Here is a 24,317-nt window from a genome sequence, read left to right as displayed (position 1 = left end):
CTTTACCCTGAGTTGAAGAAAACCATCAAGGGGAGTTTTGCTACCCGGATGTGGAGCAGAACATAATTAGATTTCGTCTTCCTGGGACCGTGTCCCCATGTGATACATCAGCTCCCATTTAACTTCATGCATATCGACACAAAGAAAGGCCTTTCACAGCACACAAGGTGTGTAAACAAAGGGAAACCACATCTTTCTGGGCAAAATTGCTTTTCTGGATTGTTTATATTTAATCAGCCTTGGGGAAAATGCGACAATATCTGTTAATGGACTTGAGAACCTCAGAGTGGGAGCAGCAGGTGCCGATGCTGTGGGGAGAAGAAAGCCGGGGCTGGACACTGGCCACGGAGGAGGCAATGTGAGGGACCAGACAGTGGGGGCCCTGGGCTGGCCCAGACAGGGACATGGGGGCACCCGGTGGGGTCTTTGGTGGCTCACAGGACCATGGCAGGGGGCGGCTGCTCCCTAGAGGGAGAGGGGGGCACTGAATTCTCCCCCAATAGCCTCTTCTCTGATCCTCCGTCATCCTGGGAAAAAAAAGAGAAAAGCAAGCCTTAGGGGAAAAGGGATGCAGGCAGAGTTAGAGTCACAGAACTCGGAAAGCAGAAAGAGGAAAGGTGGAGGGAAAGGAAGAGGTGACAGGAAACGCAGATCAGGCAAAAAAACCAGGTGGCAGAGGAAGGGGAGTCGGATTAACACCTGGGACAGGGCCGAGGGGAGAGCAGGGGAGATCAGGGCAGGGGAGGGTGCAGAGAGGCACAGGGCAGCAAGAGTTGACCCAGGACCCTGGTGACTGTCACATTCCCCAGACAGCAAAGGGGAGAGCTGCATATGGAAGGAAGCTGAGGGGGACCAGGCCCAGCCTCGGGTTCGGGTGCCCCTGTCCCCACACTCCTACCTGCCCCACACACTCACCACCCAGATCCGCACTGCCCAGCAGCTTCTCCCCAACAACTCACCAGGGGTGGGGGGCTCCTCCGACCACACAAGTTTCGAAGACCCACTCCCAGGGAAGCCAAGGACACAATGACCTTCAAGATACAGACGGCCAGGAACAGGGCACAGATTGCTGTGAACAACCTCTGGAGATAAGGGAAGAAAAAAGATAGCTGTCAGCTGCTCCAGCGCTGCCCACATCACCACCCTGTCCACCCACCCAGGCGCTGACCCTCTCCAGCCTGCGGCTCCAGCCAGAGCTGACTGTTTCCAGCCACAGCTCCCATCCTGCTGGCTTGTCTGCAGAGTGACCTTACCTGTCAAGAAGTGGAGTCTATTCCTTCAACCCCTAGAACCTGGAAGGGCCTAGAACAGCTTTGGCCACAGCGAAAGTGACACTATACAGTGACAGGGGTAGTAGCCCTTAGCTGGCCGGGCAGCTTCCACTTTCTGCCTCCTGAAATGCTCACTACTGGGGTGCTGCCCATTGGAGCCCAGTCTCCGTGCTGTGAGAAGCCCAAGCAACGTGGAGAAGCCATCGCAGGCTCTCACTGACACCCCTGCTGAGCTCCGGGTCATTCAACTGCATCATCTCAGATCCCCAGCCTCGGTGAGTGCTTGGATAACTTCACCCCCATCTGACTGCAACTGCAGGAGAAAACTCACAAGTGATGACTGCCCATCTGAATCCAGCCAACTCTTTCCCAGTACTGTGGGAAAGACTAAGTTGTCATTTTAAGCCACTACATTTTGGGGTGGTTTTTAATTCAGTAATGAAAAACTGGGATACCCACACACCAGGAAAACCAGAAGGGGTGGCCCGCTAGCTCCTCTATGAAATATCTCCTCTTCGTTTCTCATCCTCTTTGATGCAGAGAATCTTCATGTCATGAAGTCTGAGAAATGTCTGCAGCTTACATTAAAACCTCGTGAACAAGACCCAGCATGAGGTCCAACCTCAAAGTGCCTACATCTCTGTCCTCCAGCGCCCCCCGGCTCCCTGGGAGCAAAGAGCTGTGGTGGGTCCCTGAAGACTGGACTCTTCCTGCTCACCCTCAGCAACTGCATGTGATATCTACAGTCTCTCTCCTGCCAACTCATGTTTTGACTTGTTTGTCGCATCCGTCTGTACTCAAAGGTAGGGATGACAGGGTCCGGGAGATCACACAGAGTATCAATGTAGGAAAGGTCATCAGTTTGCCAGAGGAAGCTGTTCATGCAGAGAACAGCGGCCGCCACAGCTGTAGCAAAGCCTGCTAGAGTGAGCAGGCTGGATACGTAGCCCTGGAAGAGAGGGAGGGTCAAGACACAGGCTCTCTCAATCAGTGGAAAAGTCATGAGGTTCCCACCTCAAACGCATCTCCTCTTCCCCAGCCACTGTCCAGGAAACCCTCTCCTCCCCTCCAAGAAAGACCCCGAGATACTGGCAACCAAACAGCATAAGACATAAGGGAGCAGAACTCAGGAGGGAGTCAGTGAACAAGGTGGAGGAGAGAGGGTGTCCAAGACTCACAGCAAGTTTGCCCCGGCGCTTCTCATGGACAATGGCCCCAGCTCCTGCTGCAATCGCCTGAAAAGAGAATACACCAGAAAAAGGCCTGCAGTTTACTCTTCCGAATTGATCTATTACCACCCTCCCACCAACGTTCCCAGACAGTCAGTGTGAAGAAGGATTTCAGGGACAAAGAACTCTGACACACAGACAGGACTCCACCTACACCTGCCTCACCCCTCCCACCTGTCTACGAGAAAAAAACGGAAGTGACAGGGTTTTATCCACACCCCAGGGAAGCTTCCTTGTGGCAAAGGGCCATTTGGCCCCAGGGGCTTTGGTCACGTCCCCAAAGCCCCAACCTAGATCATCTCCAAAGCGCCAACCTAGATCCATAAGCGCCTTCTTGCCCATCACCACTTGCTTCCCATAGGGCTCACAGCCTGTTCCTTACTCACCGCAGATCCCGCCCAGAAGGCACAGCCTGAAGCACGAAGCACAGTCCAGGGCCCCAAGCAGAAGCACACTCCAAGGACACAGCTCACCAGCCCCAGCAATATCTGAGTTATCTGCAAGACGGGATGAGAAACCAGGCCCCTCCCGTGAGCCCCCGTGCCCCAGCCGCCCCAGGAGCGACTGCCTGGCTCCTACCTACGCGGCTTTCCTCTCCTTTCCCTTTGCCTTGACCTCTCTGCAGCTTTGATTCTGGAAGGTTCTGTCCCCTTAAAGTCCACAAAGCAGCACTGGCCTGGATCTCCCTTCACCCTTCTCATAGGCTTGGCTATTTATCCGTCACCACTTTTTCCCCACTTCAACACTTTCTCATCCCACCTGAAGATTCCCACTTTTTTCTCCCCATTCTCCCTCACAGGTCCCTTTGTTCCATCCAAACCCCCAGCCTGACCTTAGTTTCTGCCCTATCTTTTCTCTTCCGAGAACACACGCTGGGGAGGGTCCCCCAGCCAATGATTAAGCAAGACAGAGGCTCAAGGGCCATGTCCACCTAGGGTGGAGCTCCTGCAATGGGCAGCCTTTGCCTGGGAGCTCCCTGCTGGGCTGGCAGAGTCTGTAATGCAGCCGGACGGTTCCTCCTCGCCAATCCTGCTTCCCCTCTTCTCATTTCGTAGGTGTCAGACCCCAGTAAGCCGTTCACACACCCAGCTCCAACTCAGAAGAGAACTCCTTCTTGGAGAACCCAACTATCAACCCACCTGCACATCCTACTGGCATCTCAGATTTGTCACATCCAAATCCCACACCCCTTCACCCCACCACACACACACATCAGGGCTCCGATCTCCTGGCCACCCACACTCAAACCTCTGCGTGTTGTGGTTGCCTTTCTGCCCTTATGCCCCAAACCCCTTCACTCCCATGCCGTGGAGAGCCACAAAGGACCGGGACTTCTTTGTCTCCTCGCCATTCCTGTCTGATTATGGGAGTGCAGACCCTCGATCCTTCTCATCTGGATGCCTCCTGACTCTGAGCAGGTTCCTGCTCAGAATCCATCCACAACCTTCTCACTGTCGAAGCTGATTCAGGACACACTCCTCACCTGGCCTTTCAAGGTTCTCAGCAATATGGCCTCAAATCACCCATTCATGAAGCCCATTCTCTGTACCCTTAACCATTACAGATCTTGCCCTACGCCTTCCGGCCTCTTTGCCTTTGCTCCTGCCATTCGTTAACCTGGAATTCTTTTTTGTCCATCGTCCGCCTCTGTCTAGACCTATTCCTTCTCCATTCAGGGTTCTTCTGCCTCAAGGATGTGAGATGTGCTTCTCCCTCGCCTGATACACTTTAGTCCCAGTCATTGGTAGAGCTGCTGTTCCTTCTGAGGGACGCTGAGCACTTTTAGGTACAGCCCAGGGATTCTCTCTGCAGTTTGGCCTGAAGTGCTAAACACATTGCCTTGCACCTGTGGGCTCTCAGTCCATGTGGAAATGAAACTGAATTCACAGCCTTTAGGCTCTTGTTCCTGTTGCCCCACCTCTGGCTAAGACCGACTCCTCTGCGTCAAAGAAGAGGTCGAGTCTTCCTTTCCATCCACATTTCTGTGGGGAAACTTACAACTTTTTCTTACACACGATGAGATATAAACAGTGATTTCTCATGTCCGTCTCATGGGAATTCAACCCACTCTCCTTTTTGTGCATCCTATCGAAGAAGGAGAGTTTCCATTATGAAAGCTGAGCCTCCAAATGGATCATTCTTGTCACACTCAACTAAAACAGAGTCGAGAGACCAGGGGCAAAAAGCACTCAGGGCACAAAATGTTGCTCCCAAAATGTAATTCTCTGCAAGCCAGGCTGCTGCAGCTGCCTGCTATAACCTGAAACCAGCTTTACCTACAGCTTCTGAGATACCTTGCGACAACTCTAGGACTAGTTGTACCCACACCATTGCTCACCCATCAGAGCTTGCCAGCTCCCCAAAGCCAGTGATCTTTCTTGGAGGGCAATATGTAACATTTCTCCTTTTTATAAACCTCTGACCTTCTCTTTGTTCTAAAGACATACTGGAGACCACCTGGTCCGTATGTATGCTCCAAATTGCAATTCTCTCCTTAAAATAAAATGTTTTAATTTCGAAGATTTGGATCTATATTTTAATTGACCTCATCACCTTGTTAATGTGCCCCCCCCCGACCCCCACCAGCCCACTCTTACCCCTAGAGCCAGCTGCTCATAACTTATCCCGGCTCTGGAAGGTACAGTGTCGCCAGGACGAAAAAGAAACTGCTTCAGAGAACCTCCGGCTTTTAGCAGTTGTGTCAAAGCTGATTCCTGGTAGATGTGGATATTGATATGGGTGGGCTGGGATGGCGTAGAGGACACAGCAACACCATTCACGGTCACCATGTTTTGGGCCATACTGCCTGCCAGGGAGAAGACATACAGAAGTGAGGTCTGGGAACCAGGTGAGGGAAAAACACACAGTATGAGTGAGAGGAGAGAAACAGTGTCTTTGTCAAGATCCCAGTCAGGCACAGTGGCTCACGTCTGTAATCCCAGCACTTTGGGAGCCCAAAGCAGGTAGATTACTTGAGGTCAGGAGTTCAAAACCAGCCTGGCTAATGTGCCGAAACCCCCTCTCTACTACATATACAAAACTTCTCTGAGCATGGTGGTACATACGTAGTCCCAGCTACTCAGGAGGCTAAGGCAGGAGAATCACTCGAACCCAGGAGGCTGAGGTTGCAGCAAGCCAAGACCACGCCACTGCACTCTAGCCTGGGTGACAGAGCAATATTCCATCTCAAAAAACAAACAAACTGTCTTTGTCAAGCTCCAAAGGGTCTTTCCTTTGGAAGTACAGATATCAATGTCACAGTGACCTTAGTTATTTAGTATATATGTGTATATATCTTTACACATAATACTTTACACATACAAATTTGAGAGATACAACAGGGTATATATACCTTTAAAACCTTATCTCTCATTTTTTCCCTCAAACACTATTTGCCTTGCAGATGGAAAGTAATATTATCAGTTTCTTATAAATCCTACAATGACATTTTTGTATACAAAAGTATGAAAAACTATTTCTCCCCACTTTTCCCACAAATACCAACATACCACACACACTGATTTGCATGATGATGTGTTCGCTCACATTGTCATATGTTTTTAGAATAATCCTACATGAGTCCATAAAAAGTGTCAACCTAAATAACAGAGAGAGGCTCTCCAAAAGAAAATGAGATTTATTCAGGAACAGGGCATTGCAATGGGGATATGCTTGCCATAGTAAATCACGTGCACATTCAGGGAGGTAAAGAGAGACAAAAGTTTTTAAAGAAAAAATAGGGAGACTTACATAATTGCTTTGAGATGATTATCCCTGGCTATAAGGACCAATAACAAGGGTGAGACAGTCCAGTACAGGGTGAGACAGGCAGTTGCTGGTGAACGTCCTTGCAGAAGCATTTTTTTGTGTCAAGTCATGATGGCCTTTGTGTAAGGTCATCATTTTACAGAGTTCTTTGTGATGATTTTGTTATCAGGTATTTATACAGGAGAATCCTGCCTTGTGGGCCTTCCGAGGCTCTAATTTTCAGATTTTTTTTTTTTTAACACAGGTGACTCTATTCTGATTCTGACAACTTTCACAAAAGCTTCTTCACTCATTTGTGTCACTGCTTACATTTCCAGAGTATGAATTCCTCATAATTTATTTAAGTGGTTCCCTGTTGGCAGACATTTAGGTTATTTCTGATCCTTTTCCATTGCAGACAATGTGGAATTGGCAAGACAACAGGAAAGTAAGTGCATTTGCAATTTTAGTAGCTATTGTCAGTTATCCTCCATGGAGGTGGTAGCAATTCACATGCAGGAGGCAAACTCTTTTTATCTTTTTCATTTATATGGGGAAAATTGCATTCCACTGTATATTTTCATCAATTCTATGTAATAAGATGTCCCATTTTAAATGTATATCTTAATGAGTTTTGACAGATTTATACATTTGTGCAATTACAGCTACAATCAAGATATAGGATATTTCTACAATGCAACGTGTTCCCTAAAGCCCCTCCCCAGTAAATACCGTCAACCACTGGCCACAGGCAATCACCGACCTGCTTTCTGTAACTATCTCCACATATTTTTTCTTTTTTAGTCTTTATTTCCACATATTTTTAATCCACCTTTCTCTTATTTTTTTTTTAGAGAGAGAGATGGGGGTGTTGCTTTGTTGCCGAAGCTGGTCTCAAACTCCTGGACTCAGGCAGTCCTCCCACCTCAGCCTCCCAAAGTGCTGCGATTACAGACGTAATACACCACGCCTGGCCCATAGTTCTCTTATTATGAGTGCGGTTCATCATCTTTTCATACATTAAGGGCCATTTTTATTTTTTCTTTTGTGAGCTCCCCATTCACATCCTATGTTTTTGTTTGTTTGTTTCTTATGGAAGTTCTTTATTCAAAAAAAATTGCCATCTGTGATACGAGTTTCAAATGTTTCTTTACAATTTGTGGTTTATTTTTTGACCTTGCTTGTATTTTCATACAATTCAAGTTTCATTCTATTTATGGTGTCTAGCTCTCATACTTTTAAAGGACTTCCCCGTTTCAAGATTATAAAATAATTCTTCCATATTTTCCTCTAAGTGGTTTACGCTTTCAGCTTTCACTTTTAAATGTTGACCCACCTGGAATCTGGGAGTTGGAAGCCCAGCCTTGGCCGTTAGGAGACAGGGGTCCCAGCTCTGTTGCTGTCATTCAGATGTTTAACTTCTGAAGGATATGTTCCATTTGTAGAAAATACATTCTCTTTTCCTCACTGATTTAAAATTCTCTCCTAAGCAAAAATGAAGCGCCCCTAGGAATATAGACCTGCTCTAGTCTTTATGTTCTGCATCATTACCACAATTTTAATATGGAGCTTAAAGCTTCTGGGGCTGTTTCATGATCCCTTCATGGGGTTTTTCTTTCAGAATTGTCATGGCCATTTTTGCTAGGTTTCTTCTTCACCTGCACTTTAGAATCAGCTTGCCTGGCTCTAAAATAAATCCTGCATAAGCAATTCTAATGGACATCCTGGCTAAGTATCACAGTTTAAATCCAATATTATTAACAATTCGAATAACACCTCCCATTCGTACTCCACTTACTTCTCAGAGCAGTTTCACTCTTTCACCCACCTGGCCTCCTTGGGGTTACAAAGGACAGGAGTTTGACAATTCCGCAGATGCACAAAGGAGCGTCTGATTCTGATTCCCGCAAAAGGAAGCCCAGCCCCAGATTCCAGCCAGACCGTCCCTTGAAGGCCCGGGCCCTGCCCTGAGTGTATCTCAGGTTCCAGCTACCTCCGGGCCCCCAGGACCACCGCTTCCCCCGCCCCCCGTCAACCCCTAGATCTGCCTCGCCCCCACCAGGGAAAGCGTCCGGCAGCCCCGCCACACCCTGGCCCCGTCCCAGGAGCCACCCCATCGAAGGGCTCCAGCCAGGGGCCAAGCGTGCGGGGCAGAGGAAGGTGGAGGAGATGCGTCAGGCCCAGGCCTCTCCTCCCGCTCTCCAGCCGCTTTTCTGGGGTCACCCCCTGCATCCTCCCACAGGAGTCCTCGGGGAAACCAAGATGGAGGAAGAAAGGCGTCATGTGGACAGGACAGGTTGGGGGCATGGCCCTGGGGACTCCTCGGGACAGAGGGTCCTGCGGCAAGAGGGTCTTCCAGCCCCACCCCTGCCTCACCTGCCGTCCTCGGGGAGCCAGCGGCCGAGCAGAGCCGGCAGGAGCTGACCCAGAGCAGGGGAGCGGCGGGAGGGCGGGGACGGCGGAGACAGGGGTGGGGGCTGCAGCCCCGCCCAGGCTGCGCGGTTTCCCGAAACCAGCTTCGGCCCCGGGGCCCGGCAGGGGGGTTCCACCAGGAGGAGCGGACCCGGCGGGAGGAGGCCGAGCCCCCGCGCGCGCCCTGCGTTCCCACTCCCGCACACTTGCACGCCAGCCCTGGCCGTGGGGCTGTGGGTGAGGATGAGCCCACGGGCTTTCCCAGGGCCAGCCGCCCGCGCACCCTCCCAGCTCCCCAGAGCCCAGTGACCCACGCGTAGCGGGAGAACCCCAGACGGACCCCAGGACAGGCCGCCTGCCGGGAACCCGAGGGGCTGAAGTTCAGCCCCACCCCCTCCTCCGCCTACCCCTCCGACTCCGGACACACTTCCCCTCCCGCCGCCGCAGCCGGCGCCCCAGCCCTCCCGCCGCCCGCACGAAGGTCCCGAGTAGCGCAGGTGAGGCGGCGCCCCACGCCCGATGGCCCCGGGCCTCCTTCAGCACGCGCCGAGCTGCCTCCGCACAGCTGGCGGGGGGTAGGAGGGACCCGCACCCGGGGATGAGACTGCAGGAAGGGGGCTGCGGAGTAGGCCAGGTGCGGCCCCGGCCTCTGACCTCCCTCTGCACCGCCGCGCGGTCCTTTCCAGGGCATGGGCAGCGTGAACCCGTCTGGCCTGAGCAGCCATCCCTGGAGCGGGAGGTCGGTGGGGTAGGTGGGTGGAGGACCCGCGGCCCAGCTGGGGCAAGGCTGCGTCCACAGGGGCTCCACTGGCAGCCAAGGGGAGTTTGTGGAGGGGAGGCCACAGGAAGAGCCCGGGTGGAGGGGGTGAGGGGCGGGGGCGTGGGGCGCCGCTAGACCCAGACTCCAGAGCCCTTCGAGGAGGATGCGGGGGACAGAGCAGATCTAGGACGAAAGGGGAGGTTCCTGCAGCCTCAGCAGTCGCCACAGCCCCGTCATGGTCATCAGCCCCCTCTGCTACATACACTCCCCTTGAGAGGGGGCCAAAGTGTGGCTCTGTGACCAGGACAGCCATTCATTCGGTGACCCTGAGCCCCACGGGCCCCTGGCCTCCCCAACTCCAATGAAATCTACAAAAGTCTTCTGACAGCCCTTCCTCCCTGGTGTTTCCTTCCTCACAGAGGGTATTCCTGACCATGGGGACAGCCAACGATGGTGAGATGGCCCCGGAGACCCCACAGCCCACCCACGTCGATGTGCACATCCACCAGGAATCTGCCCTGGCCAAGCTCCTGCTGACCTGCTGCTCTGCGCTGCGGCCCCCAGCCACTCAGGCCAGGGGCAGCAGCCGGCTGCTGGTGGCCTCATGGGTGAGTGTGGCAGCCTGCCTCGTGGGGCTGTGGAAGGGACTCCCTAGTCCCCTCACAGCAGACCAATGTAAGGGCCCCCCTCCTGCCGCAGCAGCACCCTCTGCCAGCCTCCCTCTGAAGAGGACACCCAGCCAGTGTGTCCTCTTACTTAGGCATGTGCTTCTCTGGCCTTCTCAGTAAGAGCCTGGGGATGGGAGGCTCTGGGCTCAATGGGGTGTGGAGGAGCCACTGACCATGCAGAGTTCCAATCGGTGGAGCCCTGAATCCATCCTTTCCTCTAGGTCAAACTCAGGAGGGGCCACTCTCCTCTCTCCTTCCTCTCCCTTCTCTTTTCTCCTCCACCTCCCTTTTCCTTCTCCTCCTCCTCCTCTTCCTTCTTTCTCTTCTCTCTCCCCGCGCCTCTTTTTGGGGTTTTAGCCATTAATCCCCGCAGGGGCAGGTGCTCCTAGGAGCCAGGATCTTTCGTCCTTTGTCATTCAGGTGACGCAGATCGTGCTGGGGATCTTGAGTGGGGTCCTCGGAGGATTTTTGTACATGCAAGGGTTCAGCCTCCTGGTCGCCTCGGGAGCTGCCATCTGGACAGGGGCCGTGGTGAGTAGAGCAGGACCGTGCTCGACAGCCTGCGGGAGGTGTGGGGACATTGCTCTCCTGATTGCCTTCCTCCAGTATGGCACCACAGAATGCTGGCAGTCAGAAAGATCTGATTATCTCGGCCCATTCCCTGCCTGTACAGATGAGCAAACAGCGAGGGCAGTGTCGGCGTGTCCTAGTCGCACTGTCCGCTCTCCCGACGCCTGCCCAGTGCTGCTCCCATCAGGCTGGCTGCCTCTCCCTGCCTCAACAGTAAATGTCAACTAAGGATCTAAGGACCCACCCATCTCCGGATACTTGTGTTGAGATGGGGGAGGCAGAACGTGCAGATAGTATGCGAGCGCCCAGGAAGCATCAGCCTTGGTTACTCCCACTGTCCTCCACAGGCCCTGCACACAATCGGAATCCAGGAATTATTGTTAATAGATGGGTGTGTGCAGTTTGCACAGGAGCTAGGTGGACTGGTCATGGTACCTACACCCTCAGCATAGCAGTATAACACATGTATTTACTGATAATCACCTTCACCCAACCTATGGCAAAATACCCGGATTAGTTACAGAATTAGCCAAACAGGATTCAGGTCCACCTGTCCACTGGGATATACTAGATTTCCTGTTCTTCAAGCCCAGTTGAATGGATCATTGGGCACTGTTAGGACAGGCTTCTAGACCTAACCGTGCCCACCCTGTATAGAGCCACCCTTTACTGAGAGCTTCTCCAGCACCTTATGACTTTATCCACAAGATCCCAGCATCCCTGGAACTTTGATAAAGCACTTGCTGGTGTTTAAAAGGGAAGGTTTAGAGAAGGAAGGGGGGCTCACACCTGGCTTGACCACAGGCTCTTAGGCGTCACTAAAGCAGGGCCTTCTGCGGCCTCAGGAGTTGGATCCCAGCTCCACTGTCTCAGCAGTTAACCTTACCATGGATCAAAAGGCTTAGCATGAAGCCTCAGGCCCAAGCAGAGTGTGCTGGGGAAGGGTCTGCTGCACGGGGTCTCTCTCACGGGAGGGGACTCGCATTCCCTGTGCTAAGCCTCCTGCTGCATCAATCTCTCCCCCAGGCTGTGCTGGCTGGAGTTGCTGCCTTCATTTATGAGACACGGGGTGGCACCTACTGGGTGAGTTCAGAGAAGGGCATGGGGTGGAGGGACCAAGCTCAGGCTGGAGGCCACCCCAATCTCCTGCCCCATCACAGGCTTCTCTGGGCCTTGCCCTCTTTACCCCAGACTGGACTCTGGGAGAAACTGATTCACGAAGATTTCTCTCTGCCTCCTCCCTCCCCAGTCTCTGCTGAGAAGTCTGCTAGAGCTGGCAGCTTTCTCCACAGCCATTGCTGCCCTCAAGCTTTGGAATGACGATTTGGGATACGGCCGCTATTATAGTAACAGTATGTGCCACATCTCTACCTGGAGTAACTGGTACAACACCCCAATCCCCACTGAGAGTCCAGAAGAAGTCAGAAGGTTCCAACTGTGTATCTCCTTCCTGGACATGCTGAAGGCAGGTGGCCAAGGGGAAGGGCAGCAGCGGGCGGGGCAGGGATGCCCAGGCCAGGCTGGGGGCAAGAGTCAGGCTCTTCACCAGACATAGGTGTTACACCAACCTTGATTATCGTCGCCAAAGACAAAGCATCAGAGAAAACAGAAGTGGCTCCTGTAGTTGTGGGTGTTACAGACTAGTGGGAAATACAAGCACTAAAATAATAAATGAACCAATACTGTGAGGGCACAAAGTGCCGCAAAGATGTTAAATGCATGTTTTCCCTCAGTCCTCTCAAGTCCTAGAGGTTCTAGGGAATCAAACCATAGCCCAAACCCGTCACTGTGCAAACGAGGACACGGGCCCAGTATGAGGGGTTTCCGGCCGCATTCTGCACGCTGGATGTATTGACTTCCCCTCTTGAAGCCACAAACTTGGAGATAAAGGGGTAGAGATTGACCCAGATCAGTAAGGAACATGGGGACAGAGCAGGAAGGCAGCTGTCATCCTGGTGCTTACAGCGTGGGTTCTCTGTCCCCAGGCCCTGTTCATTACCCTTCGGGCCATGCTCTTGGCTATCTGGATTCTGCTGCTTCTGGCATCTCTGGCCCCTCTGGGGCTGTACTGCTGGAGAATATTCTCAGCCAAAAAGGTGAGTTCCTCAAGTGTGTGCCTGTGCGTTTGGGGCAGTGGAGCTGTTCAAAGGAGACAGGAAGGAACAGTTGACAGTTTGGGGAGAAGAAAGGGGCCCATGACACGAGTCCCAAGTGTTATCATGCCTGTCTTTCTACCCCAGTGGTGGCCCAGTCCAGAAAGCCCCTGTCCCCAACCAAGTGGCCTCCAAGCCAAAGAGCCCAGTCATCTGGGGAAGTCTATATTCGTGCTGTGCCTTTGCATCAGGTACCACGCGGCTGATTCTGGTAGCTCACAGCTAAGCTGCCCTGGAGGAGAGACTCCACCCTTTCTCGCCCACTGACGGTTGTCTTGCCCTTCCTCCTCCCTTAGAAAAGAGACAAGAAGGACATGTTGGAAGTGAGTGGAATCTAGCCATGCCTCTCCTGATAATAGCACCTGGTGCTCCTGCACTGGGCGTCCCTGCATCTGACTGCTGGAAGAAGAACCAGACTGGGGAAAAGAGACTCTTCAACAGCCCAGTTATCCTGCCCCAGGACCATGGCCACAGCCCTGCTCCAGCAGCACTTGTCCATTCCTTGCACCCCTTCCCCGTCCTGCTCCGCGGCATGTCCCCTCCTAAGCAGTCACGTGATAATAAACGCTCATATTATTGTGCCCAGGTCCTTGCGTAGTTATTTCCGGGAATTTCTCTTGGCGGGGGAAGGAAGTGGAGAAGGAGCCGGCAGCAAACCTCAGACACTCTTAGCTCCCCAACCTCCTGCCTCAGGCTAGACTCGCTGGCCCTGGAGCCAGACCCTCTTTGAGGCTGGTCCTGTGGCTGTAGGTTCAGAGGCCTAGAGATAAAGGATGAAGGGGGCTGCGACTCTGAGTCCACTCCCTATCACTGACATTTAAGAAGGTGAATGCTTGGCAATTTAAGAATCAGAATTTTTTTTTTTTTAAATTTTGACTGTCTGAAAAAATTAAGTAGGCAACCGATAGGACATCCAGAAATAAAGAAAGGACATCTAACAATATGGCAAGATAGAAACCCTTACAAATTGTCCCATAAAAATTCCTAAAACTGCTGGATAAAATATGAATCATGTCTTTTTCAATTCATGACTACACTATCAATAAAAAGATGGAAGCCATCAAAGCCCACAGTAGAAGTCGGAGCCAGAATTCAGAGAGTGGAAGCCAGTACCTGCCTGCATCAGTCCCACAACCACCCGCATACTCAGTGTTCCACTTGAAGGGCACGCAGGGCTCAGCAAGTAGTTGCATTCACAGCTAAGTTATATCACAGTAAAAGGATACACAAGGTGGGGGGTGGGGAACACATCAGGTGGACTCTGGAAGAATAATCCAGGCTCAGGCATCCTATTTCCTCCCACAGTGAGAGGCCACACAGTAACACAGCAGTGTTTCCACCCAGGGAAGCCCACCTAGGACTCCAAGACGAGGGTTTTGATTCAGAACTGGTCACACAGGCAGTCTCTCCACCTGCACGGCTACTGCAATTTCAGACTCCCAGAAGAAAAGCAGGTGTCCATCTGAAATCACATTGTAGGGTCCAGGCAAGCTGATAGAGTGGAATTTAGTACACAGGCACACAAACCACCCTATCAGCATAGGAACATTCCAGAAGCCCAATTCCTAGGAGACAGCAAAGGGTAGCAAAACCTTGTAAAGGGCAGCCCTCTGTTAACTCTTTCCTGGTCACGGCCCTAAGGGCATCTGCCAACCTCTTGCAACCCAAAACTGCACTTAATAACTATGTGAAAGACAGTAAATCCCACTTAAACTAGAGAGTCACAGTGAAGGACCCAGTATAAATCTCCAACTTCAGAGAACAATTGGAGGGAAAAATCCACTCCATCAAGGGAGATGACAAGTTAACTCTTGGTGAAGGGTCAGATGAAGATTCATGAATACAAGCTGGCCCTAACATGGACTTAATGGATGGAATTCCCACTCCTTGGACAAACCCCCTAACCCTGAGAAAATAATTTAAAGGTCCTCAAGATGATAATGACTCCTGACACCTGTCAGAAACAAATGCAAATTCTGCCTGGAGAAATTTCCATGTCCCCTGAAATCCAAATAAATAGATAGACAATGCAAGGAGCCAAACCAGACTCTGGCCCCAGTTGGCAGAGCTGTCCCAAGCAACAAGGGAATAAAGCTGGCATGGTGCTCTGGAAGAGCTCTAAACTTGCAGTCAGAGACATAAGCACAAATCTCAGCACCCTCACTTCCTAGCTCCTTGACCTTGGGTCAGCTACAAAAACTTCCTGAGCAACAATCTTTGTATTTGTAAAATGTGGTTTTCACAAAACCAGGGCTAATGTGAGGATCAAATGATACATCTAATTCTAGAAGTGTCTAAAACCTGGATACCCTACAGTATGAATTCTTCAAATAAATGTGGATTACTATAAAAAACTCGGGGAGAAAAGAGTGTACTCACCAATCCCCACGTCCTGTTTCCTCCTTACTTCAGAGGAAGTGTAACAGAGTCCCCAGATGGGAATATAATCTCCTTTGTTCAAACTTCTAGAATGGGCATGAGGAAAACCAGAACTATATACATCATCAGTGGGACTGACCATGCAAACCCCATAGAAGGTGTGGTTCTCAGTGCACAGGAGCAGCGTGAAGTGGCCTTTGGCAGAGACTGGTGTTGTTCCCCAATATTCATTCTTTTTTTTTTTTTTTTTTTGAGACGGAGTTTCGCTCTTGTTACCCAGGCTGGAGTGCAATGGCGTGATCTCGGCTCACCGCAACCTCTGCCTCCCGGGTTCAGGCAATTCTCCTGCCTCAGCCTCCTGAGTAGCTGGGGTTACAGGCACGCACCACCATGCCCAGCTAATTTTTTGTATTTTTAGTAGAGACGGGGTTTCACCATGTTGACCAGGATGGTCTCGATCTCTTGACCTCGTGATCCACCCACCTTGGCCTCCCAAAGTGCTGGGATTACAGGCTTGAGCCACCGCGCCCGGCCCCAATATTCATTCTTGCTTCTCTTATTTCTTGTAATAGGTCCCCTGGATAAAAATTGGACACATAGCTTCTTGGAATAGAGACTAGATTTCCCAGCCTCCTTTGGTGACTTAATTCTAGGTAATGAGATTTAAGAGGAAGTAGTGTGTGCATGTCCTGGGAACATCCTTTAAAGACAGAAGTGCCCTTTGCCCCCATGCTTTTTTTCTGATGCTTGGAGTGCAGGTGTGATAGCAGCACTATAATGAATGCTTATAATTTTATGTGTCCCAGCATTAATTTTGAATATTAACTGGACTTTCCCCTACCAGCAGCAGGGCTCAGTCACCCTCGATACAGTTTCCACTTCTATACTTCATATCCATTCCTCTATGTGGCCAATCCAGATAGCTGCCTTATACAACTGCCTCCTGGTGACCAGCTCACTATGGAACAACTAGATACAGCCTGCTCCACTGGCCCTGCTGACCCCCACACCCTGCATGGACTGTGCAGACATGCAGCAGTGACCATCTCTGCGCTCTCCTGGAACTCATGCCTGCTTGCTCTAAATCCACCAACCAAAACTCCCTATGGGAAACCAATTTAGATCATACCCTGGACCCAATAAAGGGGTCCCGCACTCTCTCTCCCTGCCTGTGCTCCCTGACCTCCAGGCATGCTATGTGGCCCCCAGAGTCTGCAAACACTAAAATCTCTTAATTTTCACATTGTGGTTGTGTCACTGAAGCCATGTCAGAATTCTGACTCCTATGGCAGGGCTTCCCCAAAGGGACCCATGCAGGTGGATGTCCTGCTGGTGCTCTTTTGTCCAGGCCTCTGTTGGCTGCTATGGACAGTAGCTACCAGCCAAGCTGATGGAAAAAAAGCTGTTTTGAATAAAAAGTTTAATTTAAAACATGGACCGGCTGGGTATAGTGGCTCACGCCTATAATCCCAGTACTTTGGGAGGCCAAGGTGGGTGAATCACCTGAGGTCTGGAGTTCCAGACCAGCCTGGCCAACCTGGAGAAACCCCAGCTCTACTAAAAATACAAAATTCAGCTGTGCATGGTGGTGCATGCCTGTAATCTCAGCTTCTCAGGAGTCTGAGTCAGGAGAATCACTTGAACCCAGGAGGCGGAGGTTGCAGTAAGCCAAGATCGAGCCATTGCACTCCAGCTGGGTCAACAAGAACAAAATCCCACCCAGAAAAAAAAAAAAAAGTACCTAGAGCAAGCTATCTTGGGCCATGAGGTGATTTGGGAATAATATCCATTCATTGAAGAGCAATGGGACAGAGAGTGTGCCCCATGCACAACATACTAATCCTGGGGTGCCTGCCTAGATGTGGATGTATGAAAAAAGCTCGTGTTCATTTACATATTCTGTCCCTTACAGCCAGACATAACTCTAATAAATTTTCACCTCAGAAAGAATCATCCTAAATGTGCATGCACTTAACAACAGAGCTTCCAAGTACATGGAACAACTGTGGATAGAACTGAAAGAAGTCGGCCAGGCGCGGTGGCTCACGCCTGTAATCCCAGCACTTTGGGAGGCTGAGGCGGGTGGATCATGAGGTCAAGAGGTCGAGACCATCCTGGTCAACATGGTGAAACCCCATCTCTACCAGAAATACAAAAAATTAGCTGGGCATGGTGGCACGTGCCTGTAATCCCAGCTACTCAGGAGGCTGAGGCAGGAGAATTGCCTGAACCCAGGAGGCGGAGGTTGCAGTGAGCCGAGATCGTGCCATTGCACTCCAGCCTGGGTAACAAGAGCGAAACTCCGTCTCAAAAAAAAAAAAAAAAAAAAAAAAAGAACTGAAAGAAGTTGTCAAATCCACAATTACAGCTGGAGACACAACATTCCTATAGCAAGGATACAGAAGAGCTGAACCACACCATCAACAACTGGATCTCATTACATTTATAATACAATCCACAATAACATTAGAATACACATCCTTTTCAAGTGTTTATGGGACATTCACCAAGACGGACCATATCATTCGTTATGAAACAAATCTCAACAAATTTAAAAGAATTAAAATCATATAAGGTATATTCCCTAAACCATAATGAACTATAAATCAACGAATGAAAAGTAATGGGAAAATCTCCAAAAACTTGAAGATCAGACAACATATTTCTAAATAATTCATGAATCAAAAAGTCTCAAGGGAATTAGAAAATATTTTGAACAAAATATTTGAACAGAATAAAAATGAAAATTCTTCCTAACAAAATTTGTAAAATACAGCTAAGAAGTGCTTAGAGATAAATTCATAGTATCAAGTATTTGTATGTGAAAAGAATAAGAAAGTTCTTAGATCAATAATTAAAATTTTATCTTAAGAAACTAAAAAAAGAAGAGCAAAATAAATGCAAAATTACCTCAAAGCAAAATAGAAGAAAGAAAATTTTAAAGAAAAAAATTCATTAAATAGAAAAAAATAGGGAAATCGATGAAACTAAATGCAGGTTTGTTGAACAGATTGAAAAACCTCTAGCATGAGTGACAAAAAATTATAACAATAAGAGAAACCAGCCAGGCATAGTAGCTCATGCCTGTAATCTGAGGACTTTGGGAGGCCAAGATGAGTGGATTGTTGGAGCCCAGCCTGAGCAATGTGGCAAAACCCCATCTCTACAAAAAATACAAAAATTATCCAGGCATGATGGTGCAATCTGTAGTCCCAGTTACTCTGGAGGCTGAGGTGGGAGAATCACCTGAGCCCAGGAGGTTGAAGCTGCAGTGAGTCCCACGATCGCACCACTGCACTCCAGCCTGGGCAACAGAGTGAGACTGTCCAAAAAAAAGAAAAAGGGAAATTACACAAATTTCCAATATTCAAAATGAAATGGGGGATATCACGACAAGCCCCACATAAACTAAAAGGATAATAAGGAAATATTATGAACAATTCTATATACTTAGAAATTCAACCACTTAGATGAAATAAACTAATTCCTCAAAAACCGTGAACTACCAACTTATCCAATGTGAATTAAATGACATAAATGGCAGTCTATCTGTTAAAGAAATTGAATTCATAGTGAAAAACCTGAAAAAGAAATCTCCTGGCCTGGATGGTTTTACTAGATAATTCTACCAAATAGTTAAAGAAGAAATAACACTAATTCTACACAGTCTCTTCCAGAAAATAGAAGAGGGAAGCTTCCAAACTTATTTTATGGGCTCTCAGGGTGTTTTGGTCACCCTGAGACCAAAATCAGACAGTACAAAAAAGAAAAACTACAGACCATCCTCCAATAAGAGTCTAAAGAAGAAAGGCCACATGATCTTATCAATTGATGCAGAAAAATCATTTGACAAAATTCAACATCAAAATATGCTTTTTAAAAAAAATTCTCAGTAAACTAGACATAGAGAGAAACTTCCTCAAATTGATAAAGAGCATCTACCAGAAACCTGCAGTTGTCATTATACTTAATGATGAAAGACTGAATGCTTTGTCCCTAAGATAGAGAAAAAGAAAAAAAAAAAAAAGAGTCCTCCCACCACTTCCAATCGATATCATACTGGAGGTCCTAGCCAGTACAGTAAGGCAAGAAATAAAAAAGGTATAGATTAAACAAGAAAAAGAAAAACTGAACCTATTTTAGATGACAATAATTGCCTATATAGAAAATCCCAAGGAATTCGTGCGTGCACACGCACACACACACAAACACGTCTTATACCTAATAAATTACTTTATCAAGGTCACAGGATACAAGTCAACACACAAAAATCAACTGTACTTGAATATACTCATAATGTAAGATTGGCAAGCAAAATTAAAATACATTTACAACAGCTCCAAAAAATTAAATACTTAAGATATAAATCTAACAAAATATTACAGGATCTGTATGATGAAAAAGATAAAATGTTAATGAAAGATATCAAAGAAGACCTGACTAAATGGAGAAACATACTGTGTTCATGGGTTGGAAGACTAAGCATATTAAAGATGTCAATTCTCTCCAAAGTTTTCTACAAATTTAGCACAATTCATACCAAAATCCCAGCAGAAATTTTATGTATATATAAATATATGTATAAACATATGTATAGAAAGAGAGAGAGAGGAATAGAGGGGAGCTGGTTTTGAAATGTTTATGAAAAAGCAGATAAACTTCAACCGCTAAAACAATTTTGAAGACAAAGAATAAAATTGGAGGAAATGCTCTGCATGTTTTAGGAGCTGCTATAAAGCTACAGCAACCAACACATTGTGTACTGGTGGAGGGAGACATGTGTCCATCAGTAGAACAGGATGGAAAGTCTTGAAACAGTCACACAAACTTGGCCAAGCGATTTTTGATAAAGGTACCAAAGCACTTCAATGGAGAAAGCATAGTCTTTTCAACTAACGTGAACAGGGGTTGACTGCCGCTCAGAACTAGAAAACCTATATCCTGAATTGTGTGTCCTGGAGTCTATGAGGAAAGACAACAACACTAATGGTGTTAGAATAACTGGACGTCTATATGCAAAAAGTTAACCTTGACATAACCTTGACATAAGGTTAACCTTATGTCAAGGTTAACTTTTTGCATATAGACGTCCAGTTGTTCACACAGCTTATGGGAAAAAAAAAAAAAAAGATGTCTAGCTTTTCTCACAGCTTATGGAAAAATTAACATAGAAGGCATAATAGACCTAAATGTAGAACATGAATCCATAAAACCTGTAGAAGAAAACAGGAAAAAAATCTTCATAACCTGAGCTTAGGCAAAAAGTTCTCAGACATGACACTAAAATACAGTTCACAAAATTTAAAAAGTGATAAAGGGAATTAATAACTGTTGGTCTACAAAATACTTCATTAAAAGACAAACTATATGAGAGGGAAAAAATTTTGCAAACAGTATATCTGGTAAAGAACTTGTATCCAGAATATATAAAGAACTCTCAAAACTCAACAGAAAGAAAGCTAAACGCAAGTTTCTAAACTCATTTCCAAAGCCAAGTTTTAGAAATGAGCAGAAGACTTAGACACTTCACCAAAGAAGACATACGGATCACAAATAAGTACATGAAAAGATGATCAAGGCTGGACACAGAGACTCATGCCTGTAATCCCAGCACTTTGGGAGGCCAAGGCGGGCAGATCACGAGGTCAGAAGTTCCAGACCAGCCTGGCCAACATAGTGAAACCCTGTCTCTACCAAAAATACAAAAATTAGCCAGGCATGGTGGCGCATGCCTGCAGTCCCAGCTACTCTGGAGGCTGAGAGAGGAGAATTGCTTGAACCCAGGAGAGGACAGTTGTGGTGAGCCAAGATGGCACCACTGCACTCCAGCCTGGGCAACAGATCGAGGCTCTGTCTCAAAATAAAATAGAATAAGATAAAATAAAATAAATTTTAAAAATAAAAGAGGATCAACACCGCCAGACATTAGGTAAATACAAATTAAAACCATGATCAGATGCCACTACACATAAATTAGAGTAGGTAAAATAGAAAACCCAGGCAATACCAAATGTTGACCAGAATGCAAAATGGTACCACCACCTAGAAAACACTTTGGCAGCTTCTTCTAAATTTAAGCCTACGTGATATGACTCAGTGATCACACTCCAGGATAGTTACCCTAGAAAATTAAAGGTCCTGTTTGCACAAAAATCTGTATGTGAATGTTTATAGCAGCTCCATTTATAATTACCAAAAACTAGAAGCAACACAAATGTCCCCGCATGGGTGAATGGATAAAATGTAGGAACGATCACACACTAGAATACTACTAGCAATAAAAGGAACAAACTATTGATACACACAATCACATGAATGAATCTTAACGTCATTATGCTGAGGGAAAGAGGCCAGTCCCAAAAGGTTACATACTGCATGATTCCACTGATATGAAACTCTCAAAAAGTAAAAACTATAGTGATGGAGAATAACTCAATGGTTCCCTGTGGTTAGTGCTGGGAAGAGGGTATGACTGAGAAAGGGACAGCCCAAGGAAGATTTGGGGGTGACAATACTGTTCTTTATCCTGACCATGGTGTTGGTTACATAAATCTGTATATGTGTTAAAATTCACAGAACTGTACACAGAAAAAAAGGTCAGCTCTGCTATAGTGGTAAGGGATAATGATAAGACTCCAAAATAATAATGAGTTTGAGATGAATTTGCCTGTCTCTATCAACATCCCAAAGTTATTTCCAGATGTAAATATTCATGTCCCCATCAAGATAGGAACTTTAAGCCTATGGCTTTAGATGTGTTTTCAAACACACAAATTGCTTTTGAATTTTTATTTTGGATGAAAGGTTGCAGTGGCATGACATCTGATTTCCTGCAGAAGAGAAAACCGGAGACACAGGATTTTCCAAGGCAGCTGGTGAGGGGGCAGGATTGCTGTGGGAAGAGAAGCAGGGAGACTGAGGGAGAGCCTGAGGAGTGGGGCAGAGGGGAGCTGCTTTCCCAGACTCTGATCCTCCAGACACAAGACACAAAGGAGGTTGCCAGCTTCTGAGAGTAAAAGACCCTTTTCAAGCAGAAAGAAAAACTGGGTGGACATTTATTTATGTGAGTGAAGAATGGTAAGAATTTACATCCAACCTAATCATTAAAGGACTGATTTAGAAGCACTTAGAAGAAAAAAATCATACCATCTTTAGCCTGAGAAAGTAATTTACCAGGTCTTTATTTCAGTTTTACTCTGCCAATGTTTCTTAGGACAATGTTTTCTCACCTTAATGATTAAAGTTCAAAACAGAATTAAAACAAGATTAATTTTAAGTGCAAATGCCTGGTTCCATATCTGAATTCTCTTACACGCCAGCTAGATGTGATTAACTCTGCCACCTAGGGGCCACAAAAAGTTTTCCCCGGGAAAAAAATAAAGAAAACATGAACTTTTACATGCGTTTCTTTGAAGAGTATTCATTCATTCATTCATTGAACAAATATGTACTAACACTTCTCATGTGGCAGGCACTGTCAGCAATGGAAAGGGAACTGTGAACAGGCTGGACAGTCCCCTGCCTCCCCCAACCCACAGTGACGTTGAGGATTGAGGGCCAAGAAGTCATGACCTTTTCCCTTCCTCCATCTGGTGTGCCCCAGGCCACCTGCTCTACTTCAGCCAACTGGTCAGAATCACGCCATGCCATCCCCCAGGCCCAGAATTACAGGGCAGGCAGGGTTTTTCCTACTGCCCCACTGTCTCCGGACAGTTTCTCCTAGTCCAACCTCATCGGCTCTAGGACACACAATTCAGGAAACAGGTTTTCCAGTTCTGAGCTGGAGTCAACCTCTGTCACAGCCCACCCTACCTGAGCATCCACAGTGATGCTGGCCTAGTCCTGCCCCAGCCCTGGCCCAGTGAGGTGCAGGGCTGCCAATTCCTTGGGAAGACTCTCTCCACTAAAAAGAATGGTGTGGAAACAATCTGCAGGAAAGGATCTTCTTGGAAACATGAGTGCCACCCCACAAGGAGCCCAGGAGTGGCCTCTCCTCCCTCCCCCACCCAGCCAAGTCTAGGGGCACAGAGAAATCTGTCCCCTCCCCAGCAGAAGCAATGTGACCCAGGACCCAAAGTAGAATGCCCTGAGAATGCAGCCCCAATCCCCCAGCACAATGTGTCACCTTTAGCCCCAAAGACAAGGATTTCTTAAACAAGACATAAAAAGCACAAGCCATAAAGAAAAGGACTGATAAGTCCAAATACACTAATGTTAAAACTTTGATTCTCAAAAAATGAAGGAAGAAAATGAAAATAAGCCACATAATGTGATAAAATATTAGTTAAAACGTAATTAACAACGGACCAATATCTGAAAGGTATTAAGTTGAACCACATGAAACTGCCATTCTTTGTGGGTCAAAAATGTTCAAATGACAGAAATTTCATATGAAGAATTCTCGTAAATCATTAAGGCAGACAACACAGCAGGAAAAAATTGCCAAAGATCTGACACTGTATTGGCCCAAACGGCCAATAAATACCAGAAATGTGTTCAACTTCATCAATAACCAGGTAGTCAAATTAAAACCTCAATAAGATAACATGAACTAAATCCACCATATTCCACAAAAATTAAAGTCTGGCACTACCAAGTGCTGGTAAGGATATGGAGCCATGTTTGTGCACTGCTGGCAGAAATGTAAACTGGTACAACCACTTTGAAAAACAGGCATGAACTAGCAAAGTTTAAATATATGACTTGTGACTCCACCACTGCATTTCAAGGTGTATACCCAGATACACAAACTCCCAAGGCCATATGTGCAAAAAGGATTATAAATATATTATTTATAATATCTCCAAACTAGAAACAAGACCAATATTCATCATCAGTAGAATGGATATATCCATTGTTGCAAATTCCCAGAGGAGAAAATTACACAGTAATCAACAACCTACAACTACATAAAATTGAGAAAAATATACGAGAAAAAAATTACCTTCAGTAAGACTCTGTTTATAGAAAGTTCAAAAACTTTTATAGAAAGTTTGAAACAGACAAAACCAACTTATATCCTTTAGGAATGCCTACATAAAAGGAAACAAATCTAGAGAAAAGCAAAAAAGTAATTTGCACAAGAGTCATTATATGGCTCGTTTCTGCAGGGAGGGAGAGAAGGAGGG

General features: G+C 47.4%; 2 protein-coding genes across 9 annotated transcripts; one reads left to right on the top strand and one right to left on the bottom strand.

Moving 5' to 3' along the window:
- Nucleotides 1-206: 206 nt before the first annotated feature.
- On the bottom strand, nucleotides 207-8,714 carry TMEM176B (transmembrane protein 176B). Of its 4 annotated transcripts, none has more exons than XM_003929852.4 (7): nucleotides 8,624-8,714; nucleotides 5,098-5,306; nucleotides 2,887-2,997; nucleotides 2,450-2,506; nucleotides 1,990-2,220; nucleotides 960-1,082; nucleotides 207-527 (listed from the first exon to the last, which is right to left on the bottom strand). In XM_003929852.4, exons 2-7 carry the CDS (start codon nucleotides 5,299-5,301, stop codon nucleotides 435-437), a joined length of 819 nt encoding a protein of 272 aa, XP_003929901.1. In that variant the 5' UTR covers nucleotides 5,302-5,306; nucleotides 8,624-8,714; the 3' UTR covers nucleotides 207-434. The 4 variants fall into 4 exon arrangements, with proteins under 4 accessions (XP_003929901.1, XP_010338768.2, XP_074235020.1 ...); XM_010340466.3 differs by lacking the exon at nucleotides 8,624-8,714 and adding an exon at nucleotides 8,076-8,248; XM_074378919.1 differs by lacking the exon at nucleotides 8,624-8,714 and adding an exon at nucleotides 7,584-7,732.
- A 60-nt stretch (nucleotides 8,715-8,774) lies between these two features.
- On the top strand, nucleotides 8,775-13,395 carry TMEM176A (transmembrane protein 176A). 5 transcript variants are annotated; one of them, XM_074378922.1, is made up of 8 exons: nucleotides 8,775-9,156; nucleotides 9,839-10,027; nucleotides 10,508-10,618; nucleotides 11,684-11,740; nucleotides 11,907-12,122; nucleotides 12,643-12,753; nucleotides 12,898-13,001; nucleotides 13,107-13,395. In XM_074378922.1, exons 2-8 carry the CDS (start codon nucleotides 9,854-9,856, stop codon nucleotides 13,135-13,137), a joined length of 804 nt encoding a protein of 267 aa, XP_074235023.1. In that variant the 5' UTR covers nucleotides 8,775-9,156; nucleotides 9,839-9,853; the 3' UTR covers nucleotides 13,138-13,395. The 5 variants fall into 5 exon arrangements, with proteins under 5 accessions (XP_074235023.1, XP_003929904.1, XP_074235022.1 ...); XM_074378921.1 differs by lacking the exon at nucleotides 8,775-9,156 and adding an exon at nucleotides 9,193-9,293; XM_074378923.1 differs by lacking the exon at nucleotides 8,775-9,156 and adding an exon at nucleotides 9,377-9,398.
- The last annotated feature ends 10,922 nt before the right edge of the window (nucleotides 13,396-24,317 follow it).

This window comes from Saimiri boliviensis, chromosome 10, assembly GCF_048565385.1.
Source record: "Saimiri boliviensis isolate mSaiBol1 chromosome 10, mSaiBol1.pri, whole genome shotgun sequence".
Taxonomy (NCBI): Eukaryota; Metazoa; Chordata; class Mammalia; order Primates; family Cebidae; genus Saimiri; species Saimiri boliviensis.
This window is presented reverse-complemented; position numbering and strand designations above follow the sequence as displayed.

What these genes read in the sequence shown, in the direction of transcription:
- TMEM176A (XM_074378921.1), top strand. Translation starts at nt 9,258, where the DNA reads ATGAGACTGCAGGAAGGGGGCTGCGGAGTAGGCCAG. An exon ending in GGGGCTGCGGAGTAGGCCAG is followed by an intron (nt 9,294 to 9,838) that starts GTGCGGCCCCGG and finishes CCTTCCTCACAG; the next exon opens with AGGGTATTCCTGACCATGGG. An exon ending in CACGGGGTGGCACCTACTGG is followed by an intron (nt 11,741 to 11,906) that starts GTGAGTTCAGAG and finishes CTCCCTCCCCAG; the next exon opens with TCTCTGCTGAGAAGTCTGCT.
- TMEM176B (XM_074378919.1), bottom strand. Translation starts at nt 7,653, where the DNA reads ATGACAGCAACAGAGCTGGGACCCCTGTCTCCTAACGGCCAAGGCTGG. An exon ending in ATGAGCAGCTGGCTCTAGGG is followed by an intron (nt 2,998 to 5,097) that starts GTAAGAGTGGGC and finishes CCCGTCTTGCAG; the next exon opens with ATAACTCAGATATTGCTGGG. An exon ending in ATCACATGCAGTTGCTGAGG is followed by an intron (nt 1,083 to 1,989) that starts GTGAGCAGGAAG and finishes CCTTATCTCCAG; the next exon opens with AGGTTGTTCACAGCAATCTG.